General features: G+C 41.2%; 1 protein-coding gene across 1 annotated transcript in view; it reads left to right on the forward strand.

The window, feature by feature from the left end:
• The window catches only part of lrrk1 (leucine-rich repeat kinase 1), a 76,850-nt gene that overhangs the window by 46,623 nt on the left and 11,769 nt on the right, over positions 1-18,458 (forward strand). Inside the window, exons 26-35 of the mRNA XM_080497049.1 lie at positions 102-271; positions 1,012-1,227; positions 1,330-1,469; positions 1,572-1,709; positions 8,825-9,019; positions 9,761-9,912; positions 11,026-11,143; positions 12,087-12,203; positions 13,244-13,441; positions 13,567-13,781. Of these exons, the coding sequence (XP_080353175.1) occupies positions 102-271; positions 1,012-1,227; positions 1,330-1,469; positions 1,572-1,709; positions 8,825-9,019; positions 9,761-9,912; positions 11,026-11,143; positions 12,087-12,203; positions 13,244-13,441; positions 13,567-13,781 (1,659 nt within the window). The remainder of the gene's footprint in view (positions 1-101; positions 272-1,011; positions 1,228-1,329; positions 1,470-1,571; positions 1,710-8,824; positions 9,020-9,760; positions 9,913-11,025; positions 11,144-12,086; positions 12,204-13,243; positions 13,442-13,566; positions 13,782-18,458) is intronic.

Below are 18,458 nucleotides of genomic sequence, written 5' to 3' on the forward strand. Positions count from 1 at the left end.
GTGTGTGTGTGTGTGTGTGTGTGTGTGTGTGTGTGTGTGTGTGTGTGTGTGTGTGTGTGTGTGTGTGTGTGTGTGTGTGTGTGTGTGTGTGTGTGTGTTAGGTTGTTTTTGGAGAAGGCCTTCCTGGAGTACTCTGAGGAAGAGAGCAGCATCCTTGGTCAGGGTGGCAGCGGGACCGTCATCTACCGAGCCCGATACAACACTCAGCCTGTGGCTGTCAAACGCTTCCACTTCAAGAAGTGTCGACAGCAGACCTTCAGCAGCGACACAGGTACAGAGGCAGGCCCGGTTGTTTCCAGTTGTGGCGAGTTCATTTTAATGCGCGAGGTTCATTCAAAACTTAATTTTGTTCTATAATGACAGAAACCCCTTCAAAAGTTGAATGGAAAAGCTGTTGGTTTTCTTTATGTGGGTCTCTAAAACTGCACAGATCAGACAAGTCATGGAGCGCCTCACACAGTTTTGCATGTACTTGGCAGTGTGTGTGCTTTTAAGGCCGTAAAGTCACAGTTTGTTTTGGATAAGCAGCTGGGAAATGGTCCAAATGTAGAGCTATGAGTCTCTGTAGTTCAGAAGTACAATCGAAACCAGTGACACATTCATAATGTAAACTAAAGTGAATAATAAAAAATAAAAAAGATGGGGAAGGCACGTTAACAATATTTTAAAAGGTCATATTTACTACAATATAAGATGCAATGATGGTTAAGTCTGTCTTATGTGTGGGAATGTGCATTTCATTGTTTCAAAGTTGTGTAAATTTCATAAACAAATTTTAGATTTTCAGTCTCTGTTACTTCCATTTGTTTTGAATAGGATATTCAGACATATCAAAGCCAAAAGCTGCAGAGAAAGATATATGTAGATTTTTTTTTTACTTCCCCACCTTTATTGTTCACTCGGATACCTGTTCCTGCTTTTGTGTTTGGTAAAATCAAAGCTTGTGGTGTTCTTAGTGTGCATTTAACAACTCGTATCCCCGGCATCCAACGTGTTCCTCTGCTGTTTCAGACACGATGGTGAAGCACCTGCAGTCTGCGAACGCCTGTCGGAGCTTCTCCGAGTTCCGGCAGGAGGCCAGCATGTTGCACTCTCTGCAGCATCCCTGCATCGTGTCTCTGGTGGGCATCAGCATCCACCCGCTGTGCTTCGCCCTGCAGCTCGCCCCGCTGGGCAGCCTCAACACCGTGCTGGAGGAGAAGCACAAAGACAAAAGCACGTCCACGTGTATTCATCCCCTCGTTTGCACATCGTTTCTGTTTCAAGTGGAACATGAAATCATGTTTTTTTTTTTTTTGTTCCTCTCTCTCTCTCTCTCTCTCTCTTTAGGCTCTGGGTTCATGCCCCTGGGTCACATGCTGACTTTTAAAGTAGCCTATCAGATCGCGGCAGGCCTGGCATACCTTCACAGGAAGAGCATCATCTTCTGTGATCTGAAATCCGACAACATCCTGGTTTGGTCTCTGAAGGTGAGTGAAGCACAGAATTGTGGCCATATCAAGTTTCATTCAAAGATTTTCTGGACAAACGTCTGCTTGTTCCCGCTGTCTCCCTGACACGTCGTCTTCCAGGTGGAGGATTCAGTCAACGTGAAGCTGTCGGATTATGGCATCTCCAGACAGTCTTTCCATGAGGGGGCTCTGGGGGTGGAGGGCACACCGGGCTACCAGGCCCCCGAAATCCGACCAGGCATCGTGTATGATGAGAAAGTATGAGCCACCTTTACTTCACCTACATTAATGTTGACATTTGTACTGGTTTTTATCAATGTTGTCTTTTAAAGCACCTTAATCCCATCCACACTAAAGCTATAACTTCAGAAAGCCTTGAGGTTTGGTTTTTTTTCATATTTCACACACACACATTTTCACTTTAACTCAAAGCAGAACTGATCACATTTTAGGATTAAAGCATTTCAAGAAGGCCTTGAGAGAAAATCCTCATGACTAAAGCGTTACTCACACTATAGACGAAGGGCAGAAAACACTAAAGAATCAAATCAAATCCTTTTTTTGTCTACGACGGAAACAGCATTATATATATTTATATCTTCTACTCTGCATCCGATTGTACGCTGGAATATTGAGGTTCTTGATTGTTCAGCTGGTTGTTTTGGCGAAGTTTGATGATGTTCTATAGAGTTGTTATCCCTCAAGAACAGAACCTGCGGCTCCGGATCTGCATGTGGCTTTTCAGCTCCTCTGTTACAGCTTCTAGAAGCTTTCAGAATATGTGATATAAATAAACATTTTGCGTTCAAGTTTTTTCTATTTTCGTTCTACAGTGAAGCTCCAATCTCCAGAATAAAAATGTCTAAATAAAGTAAAACTGCTCAAACCTCCAGATAAGCTGTAATTGATAAAAATGGACAAAACACAAAAATGACTCAAAGTAAAGAAAAAGAAAAAGAGAAAAATGGTCCAACTGAAATGACAAAAATTGCTTGTGTAGTTTTTTTATGGAGTGAAAACAAAAAAGGGGGGCATTTTGGACATTTTAGCATTGCAAAAAATTTACATTGTGTTCACGCTGGTTTTTGATTACGTGAAATGACATTTATAGAAAGTCAGACTGTTCCTGTCAGCGTGTCTTCCCTCTTAATATCGATTCATATTTCCTTTCCCTCTGCCACACATCATATCTGAAAGTCTTTACAGGGTCACTTGATCCTAACGCGAGACACATGTTGGGCAAATAGAAAGCGGTCATTGAAGAAAAGCTTCAATTTGTTTGATCCATTAGCTGCAGTGTGTGTACACACACCATGGGAAACGACTTCAGTGTATGTGCAGCGGGTCAGGACGGCATGCTGTTGACCTGCGGTCTCCTGCTTAAGCCAGTGGTATTAGTAAGAAGAGATTTAGCCTTTACGTAGTATTTATTTTGCCTCACACACCTGAGGATTCACAGTTAGAAGGCTGATTGTTTTGACTGGCTACTTCCTCTCTGCTGCATGTTGCCTTACTGTCTGATTGGGACCATATGTCCACTCGTATGGAGGCCAAGGAAAATGACCCACGTAGCTTTTACTATGGCTAGGTACTGACTACCTTTACATCTACACATAAAATAAACTCGGTGTCGGGATTTCTTACTAACTCTTTGTAAATGTCAAAATAAATCTAATTGCAGGTACAAAAAAAATATTCTTATTAAGATGTTTGACAATTTCTCACTATATGCCATAAAATAGAATCGGTATAATATAACATTTTACAAAAATTTAACGTCTCGTCCAGTTATGGTCAAATTTTTCTATTCTAGTTTAATATGTGATTTATTCTGAACCGTTAACAAATTTTTATTTCCATTTTCCTTTTCTCTGTGACACAGATCAAAAGTATTTTAATGTCATGAAATGTCAGGGTTTGTGAAGGATGACGCATCATATTTAATTCAGGGCAGTTGGAAACTAGACTAAACCCACAGTCCAATGACCAGAAACTGCCCAGAGTAGGCATATTCAAAGTATATGGAATAGTCTAAATCCAGTTCGAATAGCAATTTAAACTCCTCAAAGATCATTTATGCATCTATTAAAATGCAGTCTATAATCCACCTGTAGTAGTGACTGAATACAGTAAATCTAAAACCAGTGCAATAGTTGCGCAAAGCTTAGTAGAACCATTTGAATCCTGCTTAAACTCGAGCTCAAGAAACCTCTTCCTATTATCTCTAAACCAAAACTGAGGAATGCAAAAAGAGCAGTAACCCAGTGAACCAACTGCAAACCATTCCAAAACCACTTTAACCATCTGTCACGATCCAGGCTAAAAACAGACCAGTTGCAAACCCGGTTGAAACCACTTGAAGTACCAGTCCAAAGCCACTTTAAAATAGTTCAAACACAAGCTTCAAACCAGATCAGTTTAAACTACAGTCGTTTAAATTCCAGTTCCAAACCAGTTTAAACTCTAAATAAATCAGAAAAAAAACCAACCAAACATTCTGATTTGTGGCTGACTGGATATTTTCTTTAACGTGCCGTTAAACCTGCCCTGGGAGATCTTTAAATACCAGAGTACTGAGTTATTGTTTTGTTAAAAAAAAAGAAAAAAGACTGCTTTAACAATATAGAAACGTTTATTTAATATAACATGGAGTGGGAGAAAGCTGATGTTTTCAGCTGTAAACCCAACATATAGAATCAGTGACACATGGACACTCGGAGCTTATCTAAACATGGCGTGCGTGTGTGCGTTGGCTTTCGGCAGTGTGTCGGTGGGTTTTAACTGGCTGCGCCTGCTGTGAGGTGCTCGTCTCCTTGGGGAGCCCGACTTTACTGGAGCTCCCTGTTTTACCAGCCCTTCCTCTGTAAAGGAAAGTTTCAAAGAGCAGAGGAAAGTATGTGTAAGCCCCCGTCTCCCAGTGAGCTGCTGACCCAAAACAGGCCGAGCTCCACTTCTGCTCTGTGACGGGTTAACTTCGCTTTCTGATGAGCTTTAACTCTTCTAATTAGAAGCAGATGGAGCTGAGACGACAGAAAGCAGAGTGTAAATGACAAACAGCTCTGTGAGCGCTGACTGCTTGCCAGTTTGGAGAAAATGTGAAAGTTCTGGGTTAAGGCCACTTCAAGATGGAACAAGACATTTGAACCTAAGCTGATCATCATTAGAGCTCCAATTATAGATTTAAAACCTGGATGGTTTAAATCCGACTAAGGATTCTGCCATGCATGTACATGTCCCCTTTTCATGTCCTTTTGAGGATACCACAGTGTGTCTTTATCTTTTCAACAAACCTGTGAAAATGTCAGTTTTCTAAGTCACTATGGAGCATCGATTTAAATTGCCTTTGTGCAAAATACCACGCTGTGTTCTAACAAACAATAACGTTATAATGTGGTCAATTTTGAATGTAGTAAAACCAACTAAGAGTATTTTAAATGAATGAGGGTGATGGCTATCATCTGTGATACCTATTTTGATGCCATTAGAAAGATTATTTTTAAAAGCTACTCCTTCACGTGACTTCAATAATTACATTATTGGATAAATGTTATGATAGTCAAATATCCTATTGTACTATTGGCTAGTTGTTACATGATTGGCTCTTGTTCAATTTAAAATGATAAAATAATTAAATAATGATTTTGCTGTAATCCATTTAAAATGTCCTAAATGGTCATCAAAGAGAAAAAAAATCACAATATTTCTAAAGAAAAACATTCCATTTCTTCCAAGATGATCAACACCAGCTTTAAAAGTTAAGCTTTCATCAATCATAACAGCAGATATTGAAGTCTGAAGTCACAGTGCAGAGTGAAGTGAGCTTCATCTGGTTAATACCATCGGAAAACCTGATTATAAAGAAGTATAAAAGATGGATGGAAGGTGCCACCTTCCATTTGTGGGATGAGCAGCGGATATCTTGATTGAGCCCAGAGAAAGTTCAGCCAGTTTGCTCTTGCAGAGCCACTGAAAATGCAACTTTTTGAAAATGGCTCTCAAGGTGAAGCTCTTGAAAATGGGGGAAACCGTAACTTTTCAAAACTGCTTGAGCTCCTTCTCCATGAGGGTGGCGGCAACACTATCAGTGGGGGTTGTGCAGTGGTCAGTGGGACCCTTCGGTGGGACCTTGTTATTCCTACACTGCAGGTTCCTTATAAGTGGAGCAAATAAATAATCTATCAAATACAAATGTCCTTACATTTTGTGCAAACTTGTAATCCGCCATAAAACGCGACATTGATTCACATGTTTGATGTGATTAGTGAAGTACCTTAAGCATCTTTACCCATGAAGGACTTGAGAAATGTGCATTTCTTTAGCTGAAAATACAAAAAAGTGTGTCTGATATTTTTTTTTATCCACATTTTCTGACGTATTTTAATATGAATTGTATATTATTGTATCATATATCATATATTTTGAAAGTGTTCTCTGATAGCTATGACCACTCAATTTTATCATTCTATTAACTTTATTTGTTACTGCCTTTTATATGAGTCAAGCAGAATGAGCCAGTTTGAGGAAGATGTGGAGCTAAAAGGTTGGAGACTTGTTGAATTGAGGTCAGAGTAAGAATGTTTTCCACAGCCGTCGTGACGCCACAGACCTCCAGTATATCTGGAGTCACTAACAAATGAAGTCAGCACGTAAGTAGTTTAGTGCTTTTGGCATTGAAGCACTGTTTGTCTCTGCAGCAGAATTCCCACAAGGCCAGAGACCCCAAACACTGTCCGATATGAGCTTCAGTGACAAAATCAGTGAGTAAGAGGGAAAAATATGTTTCTTAAATAACAATAATGGAACAAAGATACTCTTTTTGGGTATAAAAAAAGGGGGGGGGGGGGCTTCATTTAAAAAAATGAGCTCCTGAAGATAAGAGGAAGTCAAAACAAGTCAGATTAGTGTAACTGTGGAGTATCTGCTATCAACCTCTGTCCTCTGTCACTATCAGCACAACATGAAGCTATTAGTCAGTTCTCACGCCCTGCTCTGCCTGCGACTCCGTGCAGGTGGAGGGTTTATTCTCCCCTCAACTTTCCAGAAGGTTTCAGCACAAATAAAAATGTCCTTGACATTTTGCTCTTAATGTCATCATTGTGATTGGAACTAAAGTTGACAGTTGAGGGTGATGGTTGGAAGTAAAGGGGCTTTTAAAATCACAAAAACTTGTGCAAACATGTGAAAATGTTTCCTGACCAAAAGTCAGGATATAATTTAGGTAGAATTTTACATATGATAGACATAAGCTGTGTTTGTACATCAGTGTGTGTACATCACCAATCGGTGTGTGGAAATCAGTGAAGTTTGAGCTTAAAGAAAGTTGAAATATTAACCAAAAAACTATGCAAAAGGCAAAAAATGCTTTTTAATGTAATTATGAAGTCTGGGATGCAAAAACTGTTGTGTATAATAATTGCGATTAAGTGTGTGTATGAGTTGATGGGACTTATTGGTAGAAAAGTGAAAAAAGGCTCGAAATATATCAGTTTCACTTCTACTGAGTCCTTTTTGAACATTTCTGTTTTTATTCTTTTATGTTGTAACATTTCTCTTTAAACTGTGGTTCCATTCATCAGATTTGTGTGAGTAATGACAAATGTGATTTTTGTGAGTGTGCATACAAAACATACCTACATATGTGTGTTCGGTACTATAACTTTGTGCCTGCAGGGACTTGTAAATGTCGCAGCCGTCACTTCAATCTCAGGCTGCTCACTCACTCAGCTGGTTTTGAAAAGTGGATTTTGTTACTCTGTTACAGCTTCTTAACCCTTTGTCTTGACTCGCAGGCTCGGGCTTATTCTGCCCGGGTCATGTGATGTGGCGTTTGTGATCACTGAGCACTGTGGCAGTGCTCCTGATGGATGTACAGGCTGTAGATCCATTTAGAACCAACAAAAGAGTCCGACAAGTGTGAACCTGTCAGTCTGTACCAAGGGCAAAATATCTCGGGTAGAGATTCTTGTCTGGAGAGAGAAAATCCTCTGGTGTCAATATGGATTAATTATTTTATCTGCAACCTTCTGAAGTCATTAATCTCATACTGACATGTTCAGGCGTTTCAGGAACTTTTTTTTTTTTCTGTCTTGTAAATTACACACAAAGAGACATCTGATTCCACCAAAGTCACATGAAGCTGAAAGGGGAAAATCCTGATACCAAACAATGTTTAAAGACTTTCAAAAGAGGGACCTAATACAAACTGGCTTATTTGCTGGAGGTGCACATGAAATCACCAGGAAATACATCCACAGTATGTTCATGTTGACTGCTGCTGGTATACCACCCATTCTCATTTCCTGATATGTCACCTAACAGAGTTGACGTTTGCGATCTCTGATGTCTACGGCGGTGTTTTTCCATTTCATGTGTGCTACCTGAAGGTATGGAGTTTCAAATATGCTTTAAGATTTATTTTTTTTTCACTTTCAGACTTAAATACATTTTTGATGCAATTTACACATTCAGGCATGTATACAATTAACAAAAATCCCACAGATTTCACTTTCTTATCTTTAAAAAAAAAGGGAATAGATTTAACATTAAAAGTCTACAACAGGAATGTCAAACACATTTTAGTTTAGGGGCCATATTCATCTTGAGAGGCCAGACTGATTAATAGTACTATAATAATAACCTTTCAGTATAAACTTAAAATCTCTTCTTTGTTGTGCCGCATATGAAGTACATGTGATGAAATGTGTATATTTTCACAAAATCAAACAATTAGTACAGAAAATGACGCCAATTTTGATTAAACCTTCTTGTGCTGAATACTGTGAAATGTCCCAAAAACTCTGGCCTTATGCCTGTTTTTACAAACAACCTGACAGCATGACTTTGAGAGTAGTTTGATTGCAATACAAGAGAGTTTTCTTTCATTGCAGCATCACCGATCATCTAAGCTTGGGGGCCACTGTTGAGTTCTATCTGCTGCTCTTAAGAAATATGTTTAAAAATTATTGTTTTCTTTGAAATGTTTCCAATTTGCTTGGAGGTTTGGGGGACAGACTGGAGCATCTTGTGGGCTGCTCTTCGCCCCTGGGGGGCTTTATGTTAGACAAACCTGCTCCACACACCGTTATCTTGCAGTGTCATGTGCAGTTTGCAACATATTAGCTTAAAAATTTCTTACAAGATACATCGGCTATATGTTTGAAAGATGATAAATTTACCCAAAACTGTGACTTGACTCTTGCAGAGGGGAGACGGCAAGAACATGCAAAATTCCTGTAGAAAGACTGCCATGCCCAACCTCAAATAACTTTGAGCAGTCGATGAGCCACAGCAAAGCGCTGTCGGTATAAACCTACAACAGCTTTTCTCAGAAAGTGATCCAGGACGACTGATCTCTTTTCTCGTCTCTCCTGCAGGTGGACATGTTCTCCTACGGTATGGTCATGTACGAGCTGCTGTCCGGGCGGAGGCCAGTCCTGGGACAACATCAGCTCCAGATAGCCAAGAAACTTTCCAAAGGCATTCGTCCGACGCTGGGGAGTCTCGAGGAGGTTCAGTTCTGCTGCCTCCACCAGCTGCTCACCGAGTGCTGGGACACCAAGCCAGAGAAGGTGAGGTCTCCTCCGTAATCACACAGATGGTTTGAGCTGGAACAGAAGTAGGTGAACCGCACAGGAGTCTCATTGTTTGTCCTGTTTGGCGATGACGTGCTGCTCCGGTCCTCACTCCCGCAAGTAATGCACTCAGTAGCTCTACGCAGTCTGTGTGCAGGTTTCCAGGAAGCCCAGTGACAGACCCAACCAAGATGAAGGCAAATTCAAAGTTTTAGAGGGATAGAGTTGTGTCACCTGGGTCATGATCATTGAATTCCCAAATGTTTAATGCCAAAAAAAATTATGTTTGTTTGTTTTTTTACACAAAATACTGGAGGTTCTTGACACAGTTAGCTGGACGACCTGTGTAGATCTTTTATTTCTAGATCTAGACTCCCTGGAATGATCTACTTCCACATCGTTCATCCAGTTCTTGACTTGTCTGGTTTGTTCTCCTTCATTTTTCTTCAATCAGTTTTTGCTCCGTCTTTCTCTGAGTGTGTTCAATTTTTCACTCTTACTTTAATGTTTACAATATCGAGTGTACTTCTTATTTTGCTTTTGTATGTGCTTGTGTTTGATTTATGAGACTTTCGGGGAGATCAGCATTATCTAAATGTTATGGCTAGCTGTAGCAGATTGTTGCGGATTCCTCCTGATATAACCTCAGCTCACGTCCAGATCATAGAGCATCTTCCTTCCTCTAACTGTGCGCATGCTCGTTCGTGTCTGTTTGTGTGTGTGTGTGTGTGTGTGTAGAGGCCGGTGGCCATGCAGTGCATGAGGCAGATGCAGGAGCCCAGCTTCCCGTGCCTCCGCTACGTGTTGCCCTGCGACAGCCACTCGCAGCTCTTCCTGTCTCAGCTGCAGGGCTCCAGCGCCGTGTTCTGGAGCGGAGACAAGGACGACAGGTTGGTCTCTGCTCTTCTCTGGAATCGTCACTGTTGTCCAAAATTACTGCAGAATCATGGAAACTATTTTGAATAAAGCAGTATTATTATTATTATTATTATTATTTGTAGTAGTAAGGACAGTAATGTGGAGCAGTATCATGTGTTTTACCTTCATTCCACCGCCAGGTCTTCGAGTGGATTGTTTTCTGAACTGTTAACCCCTTCTCTCACACAGATAATCAGCATTAAGCAGTTTCCAGGTCTTCTCTGTACTCTAAATGTATCTTGTATTATTCTTGAACATGTGCAAAGCCTCGGCCCCCTGGCTGGGACCCCCACCCGATTCAGATGACTGTGAATAAAGTAGAAAGTGTTGAGTTGGATGTTCGTACGTCACTGCGGGCCCACAGAGTGCTGACTGAGGCAGCTCCAGGTGCCTGATGTAACAGCTGCATTGTTTTCTGTGTGAGGCAGGAGGACTTCATGTCTGCTCTTAATCATTTCTGCTGACTCCTCGAAGGTTTCACCACATTACCTCGCCCCCCCTCCCCCCGACTCTCCTGGCACATCCACTCCCATAAAGTTGCTCATTTTTATTTTTCAAAATCTTGAATATCAGGTTTGTTTGGCTCTGTGTAATTAAACAGTCTGGCAAAAGGGATTCACTTGTTTGAAATCTACCAAAGAGATTTCTTCATGAGCAACTCACGTACAGCTTATGAAATGTAAGAGGTAAAATCATTTAATAACGATCTCTTGCTTTTGAAGTATGTTTTTCTTTCATATGTTTGGTCCACTGGCAGCTCCTGGGATCAGAATTACATTGATGTTTTACTCTGACCTTCAGATTTAGCTTGACTGTGGACCAAAACCTGCTTTTCAGATGGTTCTATATTTTAGTTTTGTGCTCAGGTGGGTTGAAGAGCTTTGACAATCCCACAAATGGATGCACTTATGCAGCAATCACATCTGTTTAACAAATGTGAGCACATTGAAAGACTGAAAATGCATTTATTCATGAATCTGAGCACCGCGGTGATGCTTCTTTACCAGAAAATATGCTGGAGCTGTTTTTCTTACACGCTGTAAGTTAGTGTCTCAAATGAGCAGCTTTGTGTGTTTGCTGTGCAGGAACTACAGTGTGGTGAACGTGCAGAAGGGCCAGGTGGAGGTGAAGAGGATGTCCTGTCCCGGCAGCAGGATCAGCTGCCAGCTGAAGATGTCTAACTCTCTGTGGATGGCCACCGAGGTACACACCGCCAGAAATCACATCAAACCCCTTCTCTGTTTTGAATATTCTTTTTTAAACAAATTCTGTCAAACTGTAGTTTATCACTTATAATGCTACATTGTATATATTTTTCACAGATGCTTTATTAATTCGTAGAATACAGGGACTTGTTTGTGTACAAGCTACAGAGCTTCCTGAATTTGTGTAAGACAACATGTACACTATATAGACTTTTACAGTAGAAAGGTTAGCGAGACTTTCTGTTGCGACATTTGTGAGATGTCTGCATTGAGTTCCTTCTTTAAAAGCTGCAAATTGATGTCATGAAAAGTGAATTTATTCATTGAGATCGGGGAGAACACTCCCTGATCATCAACAGATGATCAGCCACAACAATCACTTCACACTCAAATGATCTGTTAACTCCTGAATGTCCATTTACCATCATCTTCCACCTTCACCCTCCAAACTCAGCACTGTCTGGTACTACTAAGTTCACTCAAGTGCTCATGGTTGCCTTAACTAGTAATGAAATCTGTAAATTCTAAAAACTTGGACCCTCCCATTTATAAGTCGGCTCTTTTCTTCACAACTTTGTATTTCAGTCTGCAACTGTTTTTACTTTGGCTGCTCCTTCCATTGCTTGGTTGTTTTGTTTTCTCTAAAACTCCTCAGATTAATTTTCACAAAGGATTTTTACTCCTGTAGGCGGCTTTGTTGTCTTTATGTTGGATTAATGTCCTAAATCTTTGCTCCGAGGCGAAAACCAAGTACAGACTTTAAGACGTTGTTGTTCTGAGTAAATACCAGGAAAAAAAAAAAAAAAGAAAGCTAAAATGTTCCAGCTCTGTCAGTGTATCTTCTGACCTGATGTGTTTTTAGTGTAAAACAAATGAACCTTCCTTGTTCTTCCGGTATTCATGTGGTGCACTGAGGAAAAAATGCTATGTTCGTGCCACAGGAACAGGAAGTGTTCATCTACAGCCTGAAGGACATGTGTCCACTCAGTCAACCCCAGAAGCGCTTCTCCTGTCCAGCCGTCATCACCTGCCTGTTCCCCGTCCCAGCAGGAGAGCAGGTCAGCACACGCCTCGACACACAACATCGCCCACAACACCATGCACGACGCACTCCACCGCAAACAACACACAGCACTGCATACAGTGATAGGTTCACGAGTTTGGTCCTTCGTCGCCGTTTCAGATCTCTCAGGTTGGAATCCAGCAGACACATTTCTTTACTCAGACAGACCTCATCATTCTTCAATGTGTCCCGGAGCCATGTCAATCTGTTTATCCATCTTCTTCACCACTTTATCCATCTAACAGTCACGAGTGCTCGACCCGAACCCACCTGCCGATGAGTGAAGGCAGGTACAGTCTAGACAGGTCAGGGGTGTTATGACTCAATCAAAAACAACGTCAATGTTTATGATTACAAGATAATCTTATCAATTAAAAACATCTCGTATCCAGCAAAATGGCCTCTGCAGTCAAAACATGGTTACATTTCCCTCGGGCATAAAGTGGATCAACAAGTAGAAACAGTCATTGTGGTTCTGTAGCTTCTGTATCGAAATCTCACAGATCAATTGCTTTTATTTTAATCTGTAACTGAGATTATTTTATTATATTCTGGTTAGTCCATAAGTCAAGGTAACCAGTGGTCCTGTGTAAAGGAGTTTTAATTATACTTGAGTAAAAATAAAAAATATTTTGCATTGAAACTACTCTCATGAAGTTACTCAAGTAACTGGAACGTGTTACTACACAGCTCATATTGGATTACAGTTACAAATATACTTTTTAACACAGTATTTTGATTAGACACCTCGCATGCTGTTAAATAAACCAATCACTCACATCCACTCTTAAAAAGTAAGTAAGTTTTTTGGGACATGTGGAAGTCATTGTGGAACACAAAGTTTGCACGGTTTATCTTTCTTGCTTATTTTTCCTAATCCAGGTCTGCATTATGAAAATAGTTTGTGTAGTCTGCGTTGATGTTTGGGTTCGCTGCAGATCACATTACATTACAGGACAAATTCATGCAGTAAAGTTAAGACCTTTCAGAGGATTCACATGCACTCCAGTGACCTTCTGTTGCTCTCCTCATCAGACCCTGGCCAGAGTGTTTGCTGGGATGTGTGACGGCCTGGTGGCAGTGTACACTTTGGTGGAGGACCTTCCTCTGGAGGGGGACACGTATCTGTGTTCACACTCCATCAACAAGACGGTGTTTGGCCTGAAGGACTCTGATCTCAGGCAGAGACCTTACCCAGTCAGGAGCATGGCTCTGGTCAGCAGTGGCTCACAGGTAAACAGATCTTCTCTTACCGATGCACCTTACGAGATTGACCCAGTCTAATTGGTGATGTTCTGGCTGGTCATTGTAAAGCCATGTTGAAAGCACTCATCAGGTTCTGTGTGTGTGTGTGTCAGTTGTGGTTCTCCAACGGTCCGGGCGTGCTGGTTATGGACTGTCTGAGTCTCCAGGCAGTTCGGAGGATAGAAGCCTACCGTCCACCATCTTCCATCGTATCTATGGCAACCAGCTTCAGTCTGTGGGGGGAGGAAGCAGTGTGGACCCTGGATGACCACAGCAACACCCTGCTCCTCTATCACGCCGCGTCCTACGAACTTTGTGCCAAGTACTGGTGAGTCCAGGTTTGCAAACACCTTCAAGGATAAAGTTTTAAAGCCCATTCACTTTTCCAAGGGATGTTTTTAAGCTGCAAAAAAGGGAAAATAACCAGCTCTGTGACCATGTCGGAAACAGGAAGTTTTGGTTTTAAATGTATGTCAGCAACTTAAACATTTCAAGGAAAAGGCTAAGCTCAGCTAATGTCCAAGAGGGGTTTTATTGATGTATTATGTATATTTTGTATTTTATTTCCACTTCCTGAAGCAGGTGAGACAGTCGCCTTGGCTTTCATCCGGTGTTTCTCGTCCAACAGTCACACCTCCAACACTACACATGTACTAACAGATCTTCACATGAAGGCAACTCAAAGAAAAACTCTGTGCTGTCACAAACAAAAACATAATATTTTGGGCCATATTAAATGTAATCAAGCCAATAATTAAAATTCTTTCCACTATATGGAGTGATTGATATTATGTATCATCAGTGAATTATATTTAAATAAAAAACATTCTTATTGTTTATTTTGTTTTTGATGCTACTTCAGTAACATAATAATAATGTAACAACTTAAAATATTGTTGGCAAAACTCATGATAACATTTTGCCACTAATAATAAGGATGGAGAGTTTTTTATACACTTGTTGGGCATATATGCTCTCTGGTCCATGGAGACGATGGGACCTGTGTCTGGTGGTGTGTTCAGGTACCTTACAGGGGGTTTAGCAAGCAGACCTCGCTGATGTAAAACATTTATAATGGTCTAACGTGACACTTGGTGCCGAGTGGATTGATCATCTGGTTCTTCTGTTTCACCGTGAAGCGGCCATCATTTGAGATGTGGACAAAGCACGTCCACTTCTGTCTTTCTGTGACTCTTCCAGTCTCCCCGTGTCTCTGTTCTACCTGCTGATGACACTCTGAGCTCTGTGGACACTTGGTCTGAGAACATTCTGTTTGAAGCTTCAATGATCAGTTGTTGGGCATCTTCTTGGTCTCATGATGTTAAACAGTTTGATGAGGAGGACTGTTAAACTGCCATTCGAATTGAAGCAGGACATTTATTGATCCATTCATGGATCAAACACCTGTTGAGGATTTTGCTGTTAAGCTTCTTGGTAGAAAACAGTGGGTTCTGCAGAATGTACTAAAACATTGTACAGTTGGACACGTGCAGTAAAAAGTGGAGAGAAGGTCACAGTACCACTTGTAAAGGTCATAGTACATTTTAGGGTCATTCAGAAATTTCATTCAAAAGTAGGAAATTGTTGCAGGATTAAAACTCGGCTATGTAGAAACACTGGGCAACAATATTACAACAGAGCTTCATCAGTTAAAGCAGTGCTTCCCATCCAGGGGTCTCAGGATCACAAGCGAGTTGATCTTCCTCTGAAGGCTCCTGTGAGAGTGGGGGTCCACAGCCTTTCTGACATACCATCAATGGGGGGGTTTCAGTGGGGAGGCTGTATTTATAGAATATTATCACCACTTTGTGTTGCAGTCAGACTCCTTCTCTCCATCTCACAGTGTCACACTCTTCCTTTCAAAACCAGCAGAAGAGCCTGATAAAAAAAAAACCTGCATTGTTATCTCACACCACTTATTGTGTCACAATCACACAGCAAGTCAAGTGAACAGACTTACCAAGGCAGCTCCGCAGCTAACAGGTAGATTAAAAGTGGTATTTGTAGATTGTTTCTGTGTTGAAACAATCCATCTTTAAACAACATAAAACAATCATCATCCTAATTTGTAGGATCCCACAAATGCTGTTTCTCTAAATCAATCAATCAATCAATCTTTATTTCTATAGCACTTTTTATACATTAAGCAACACAAAGTGCTTCCACAAAAATTAAAAACAGTGCAAAGATAAAATAGATGAATAAAAAGCAGGTGAACACACACGCACACATGCAGACACACACCATAGGTGAAGACATACCTAGTGATATGGAGACATGGCAGGACACTGAGGACTAAGGTGAGGAAAGGGACATATTTGGGCCGTCCACACTGGGGGCGGCACAACTTCCGACCACAGGGGGCGCCGCCCCACAGATCCCCCCCCAACCGGGCAGACAAGCCAATCCCACCGCATACGCGGGGGACCTGCCAGGTGCCCGGGCAGGGAAACCCATGGGACGGCTCCACCAGCGGAAAAACCGGCCACCACCAGTGTAGCGCCCCCTAGAGGAACCACTGGAGATAAAAAAGAAAATTAAATAATTATCTGAAATAAATAAATAAATAAATAGAAGTAGATAAATACATTGATCAAATACATAACTATATACACACATACATGTATAAAATCAGTTAAAAGCCTGATTAAAAAGGTGAGTTTTTAACCCTTTTTTAAAAACCTCAATGGACTCTGCAGCCCTGAGGTTCCCCGGCAGGCTGTTCCACAAACGGGGGCCATAGGAGCTGAACGCAGCCTCCCCGTGAGTTTTGGTCCTCGTTTGAGGGACAATTAAAAGGCCGGTGCCGGAGGACCTCAGGGCCCGCGAGGGTTGATATGATAAAAGTAGTTCGGATAAATAAGAGGGTGCAAAACCATTAAGACACTTAAAAACTAGTAAAAGAACCTTAAAATCGATCCTGAAGCGAACGGGGAGCCAATGCAGCATTTTTAAAATAGGCGTGATGTGGGCCCGCCCTCTGGTCCTCGTCAGCACTCGTGCGGCAGAGTTTTGTAGGAGTTGTAGTGGTGCTAAAGTTTTCTTGGGGAGACCAGAGAGCAGGGCGTTACAATAGTCAATTCGACAAGAGATAAAAGCATGCATTAGCACCTCCGCGTTTGCCTGAGAGAGAAATGGGCGGACTCTGGCTATATTCTTCAGATGATAAAAACCAGTCTTTGTGACATTTTTGATGTGTGAGATAAAATTAAGCTCAGAGTCAAAAGTTACGCCCAGGTTCTTTACAGATGAAGATGAGTTAAAATCTAGCAGTTTTGGTAAAAGTTTCTCTCTCTGGTGTTCAGGACCTACGACTAAAATCTCTGTTTTGTCCTGGTTGAGCTGGAGGAAATTTGCTGCCATCCATGACTTGATATCTAAAATACAGTTAAAAAGGGCATCAATCGGCCTTGTGTCATTGATTGTGACCCAATTCCTCATGGACGTAAACGGGCTTTCCAACAGTGTCGGTTTTATTGAGCCCATTTTGTTTTGTTGCTGACTGAGCAGGTTTGTGGAGGTGTGAGTGGCCTTTTACATATTTCTAAATCTGAATAAATTGTAGAATAAAGTTTGAAGCTGCAGGAATGCAGCTCAGGGTGTTTATGGATCAGTTAGTTTCCCTGCAAATATTTGTGTTCGAATGGTTTTGATCAGTAACAGGAAGCGACGTTGATACTCTGCAGAGCTCAAGACTTCACCAGATGTAGGCGGAGAAAAGAAATCTTCTCTGCCTTCAATTCCGAACGTCCAGTGAAATAAACAGTGTGTGTGGGAAACTTGTCACATTGAGTGTATCTGGGAGTCATTACTGTCATCTGCAGTTACGATCAGGACAGACAACTGGCTCCTATCACAAATATATCTTATTCTTATATATAATCAATTTACTGTTTTACAAAAGTTTGACAACTGTGCCTTCATGCAACAGTGTCTTTAGTCAGAGATCAGTACATTGAAGGCCACTGTGGTCCGGAATCACCTGTGGAACCAAAAGGTTATGATCCAGTCGGTTCATGTGCAGACTGAAGACCCGGCCATCAGCCGAGCAGCGACGCGAGTCCCCGAGGTCGACGCAAAGAGTCGTCAAGTCTTTTCATCACCCTGTGATTACTAGACAGGCAGAGACTCCGGAAATGTGCCGGCTGGTTAATTAAAGTGACACATTGTGAAAAACCTGCAGTAAACCTACTTAAAGGAGTGAGTCAGGATTGATCTGTGTCATTAAGGTGGGTTGAAAGGGGCCCTGTAAAGTCAAGTTTAGTTTGAGTAGGAATCTGAGACCTGAGTATTTAAAGTCAGTATTTTATGATGAAGAAAAGAAAACAAGTTAATCCAAAGCTGCTTTGCCTTTGTCAACAGGGGCTGACATCAGGCACATTCAGGCCTGATTTATTCAAGATTTGCACGAGTAAAAACACATGTATAAGCTGGAAGAACCCAGAGAAGATTGAATCTGAAGGGTGGCTTAAAATAACACACTATCTATTCAGTATGTTAATGAATTAATTTGCTATATTCAAGGAGTTTTCGCTAATAGATAATTTTTTTTAAAGCAGTTTAATTGTTTAAGAATAAGTGTTTATAAAACTAAAGTCTTGAGAAGATTGTTGAGGAGCAAATCTCTCTGCTCTTAAGATTTTTCACTGAAGCTTTGACTTTATGATAAATCCAGGGGCTTCAGGGTGGGCTGGTGATCCATCCAGGATGGAGTCGGCTTGTTTGTTCCACAGGTTCCATGTTATCTCATTTAATTATTTTCTTGCACGCACCCAGTGCTCCATCCAGTCTTGAGGCTGTAACACATTTAAATAACCTGCTCACACATCCTGTTGTTAACGTTTTTATTTGTAGTTGATCAACCCACTAAGAAAACCAATTTATGGCACTTTGTGCTCTCAGTGAATGAGATGGGTCGTATTGATAGACGTTTGGGAACATTTAGTGATGTGAGCATCGTGAGTGACTTCTACTTCACACCTTCCTGATTTGTCCCTCACTTTAT

This window comes from Blennius ocellaris (genome assembly GCF_963422515.1).
Source record: "Blennius ocellaris genome assembly, chromosome: 1".
NCBI lineage: Eukaryota > Metazoa > Chordata > Actinopteri > Blenniiformes > Blenniidae > Blennius > Blennius ocellaris.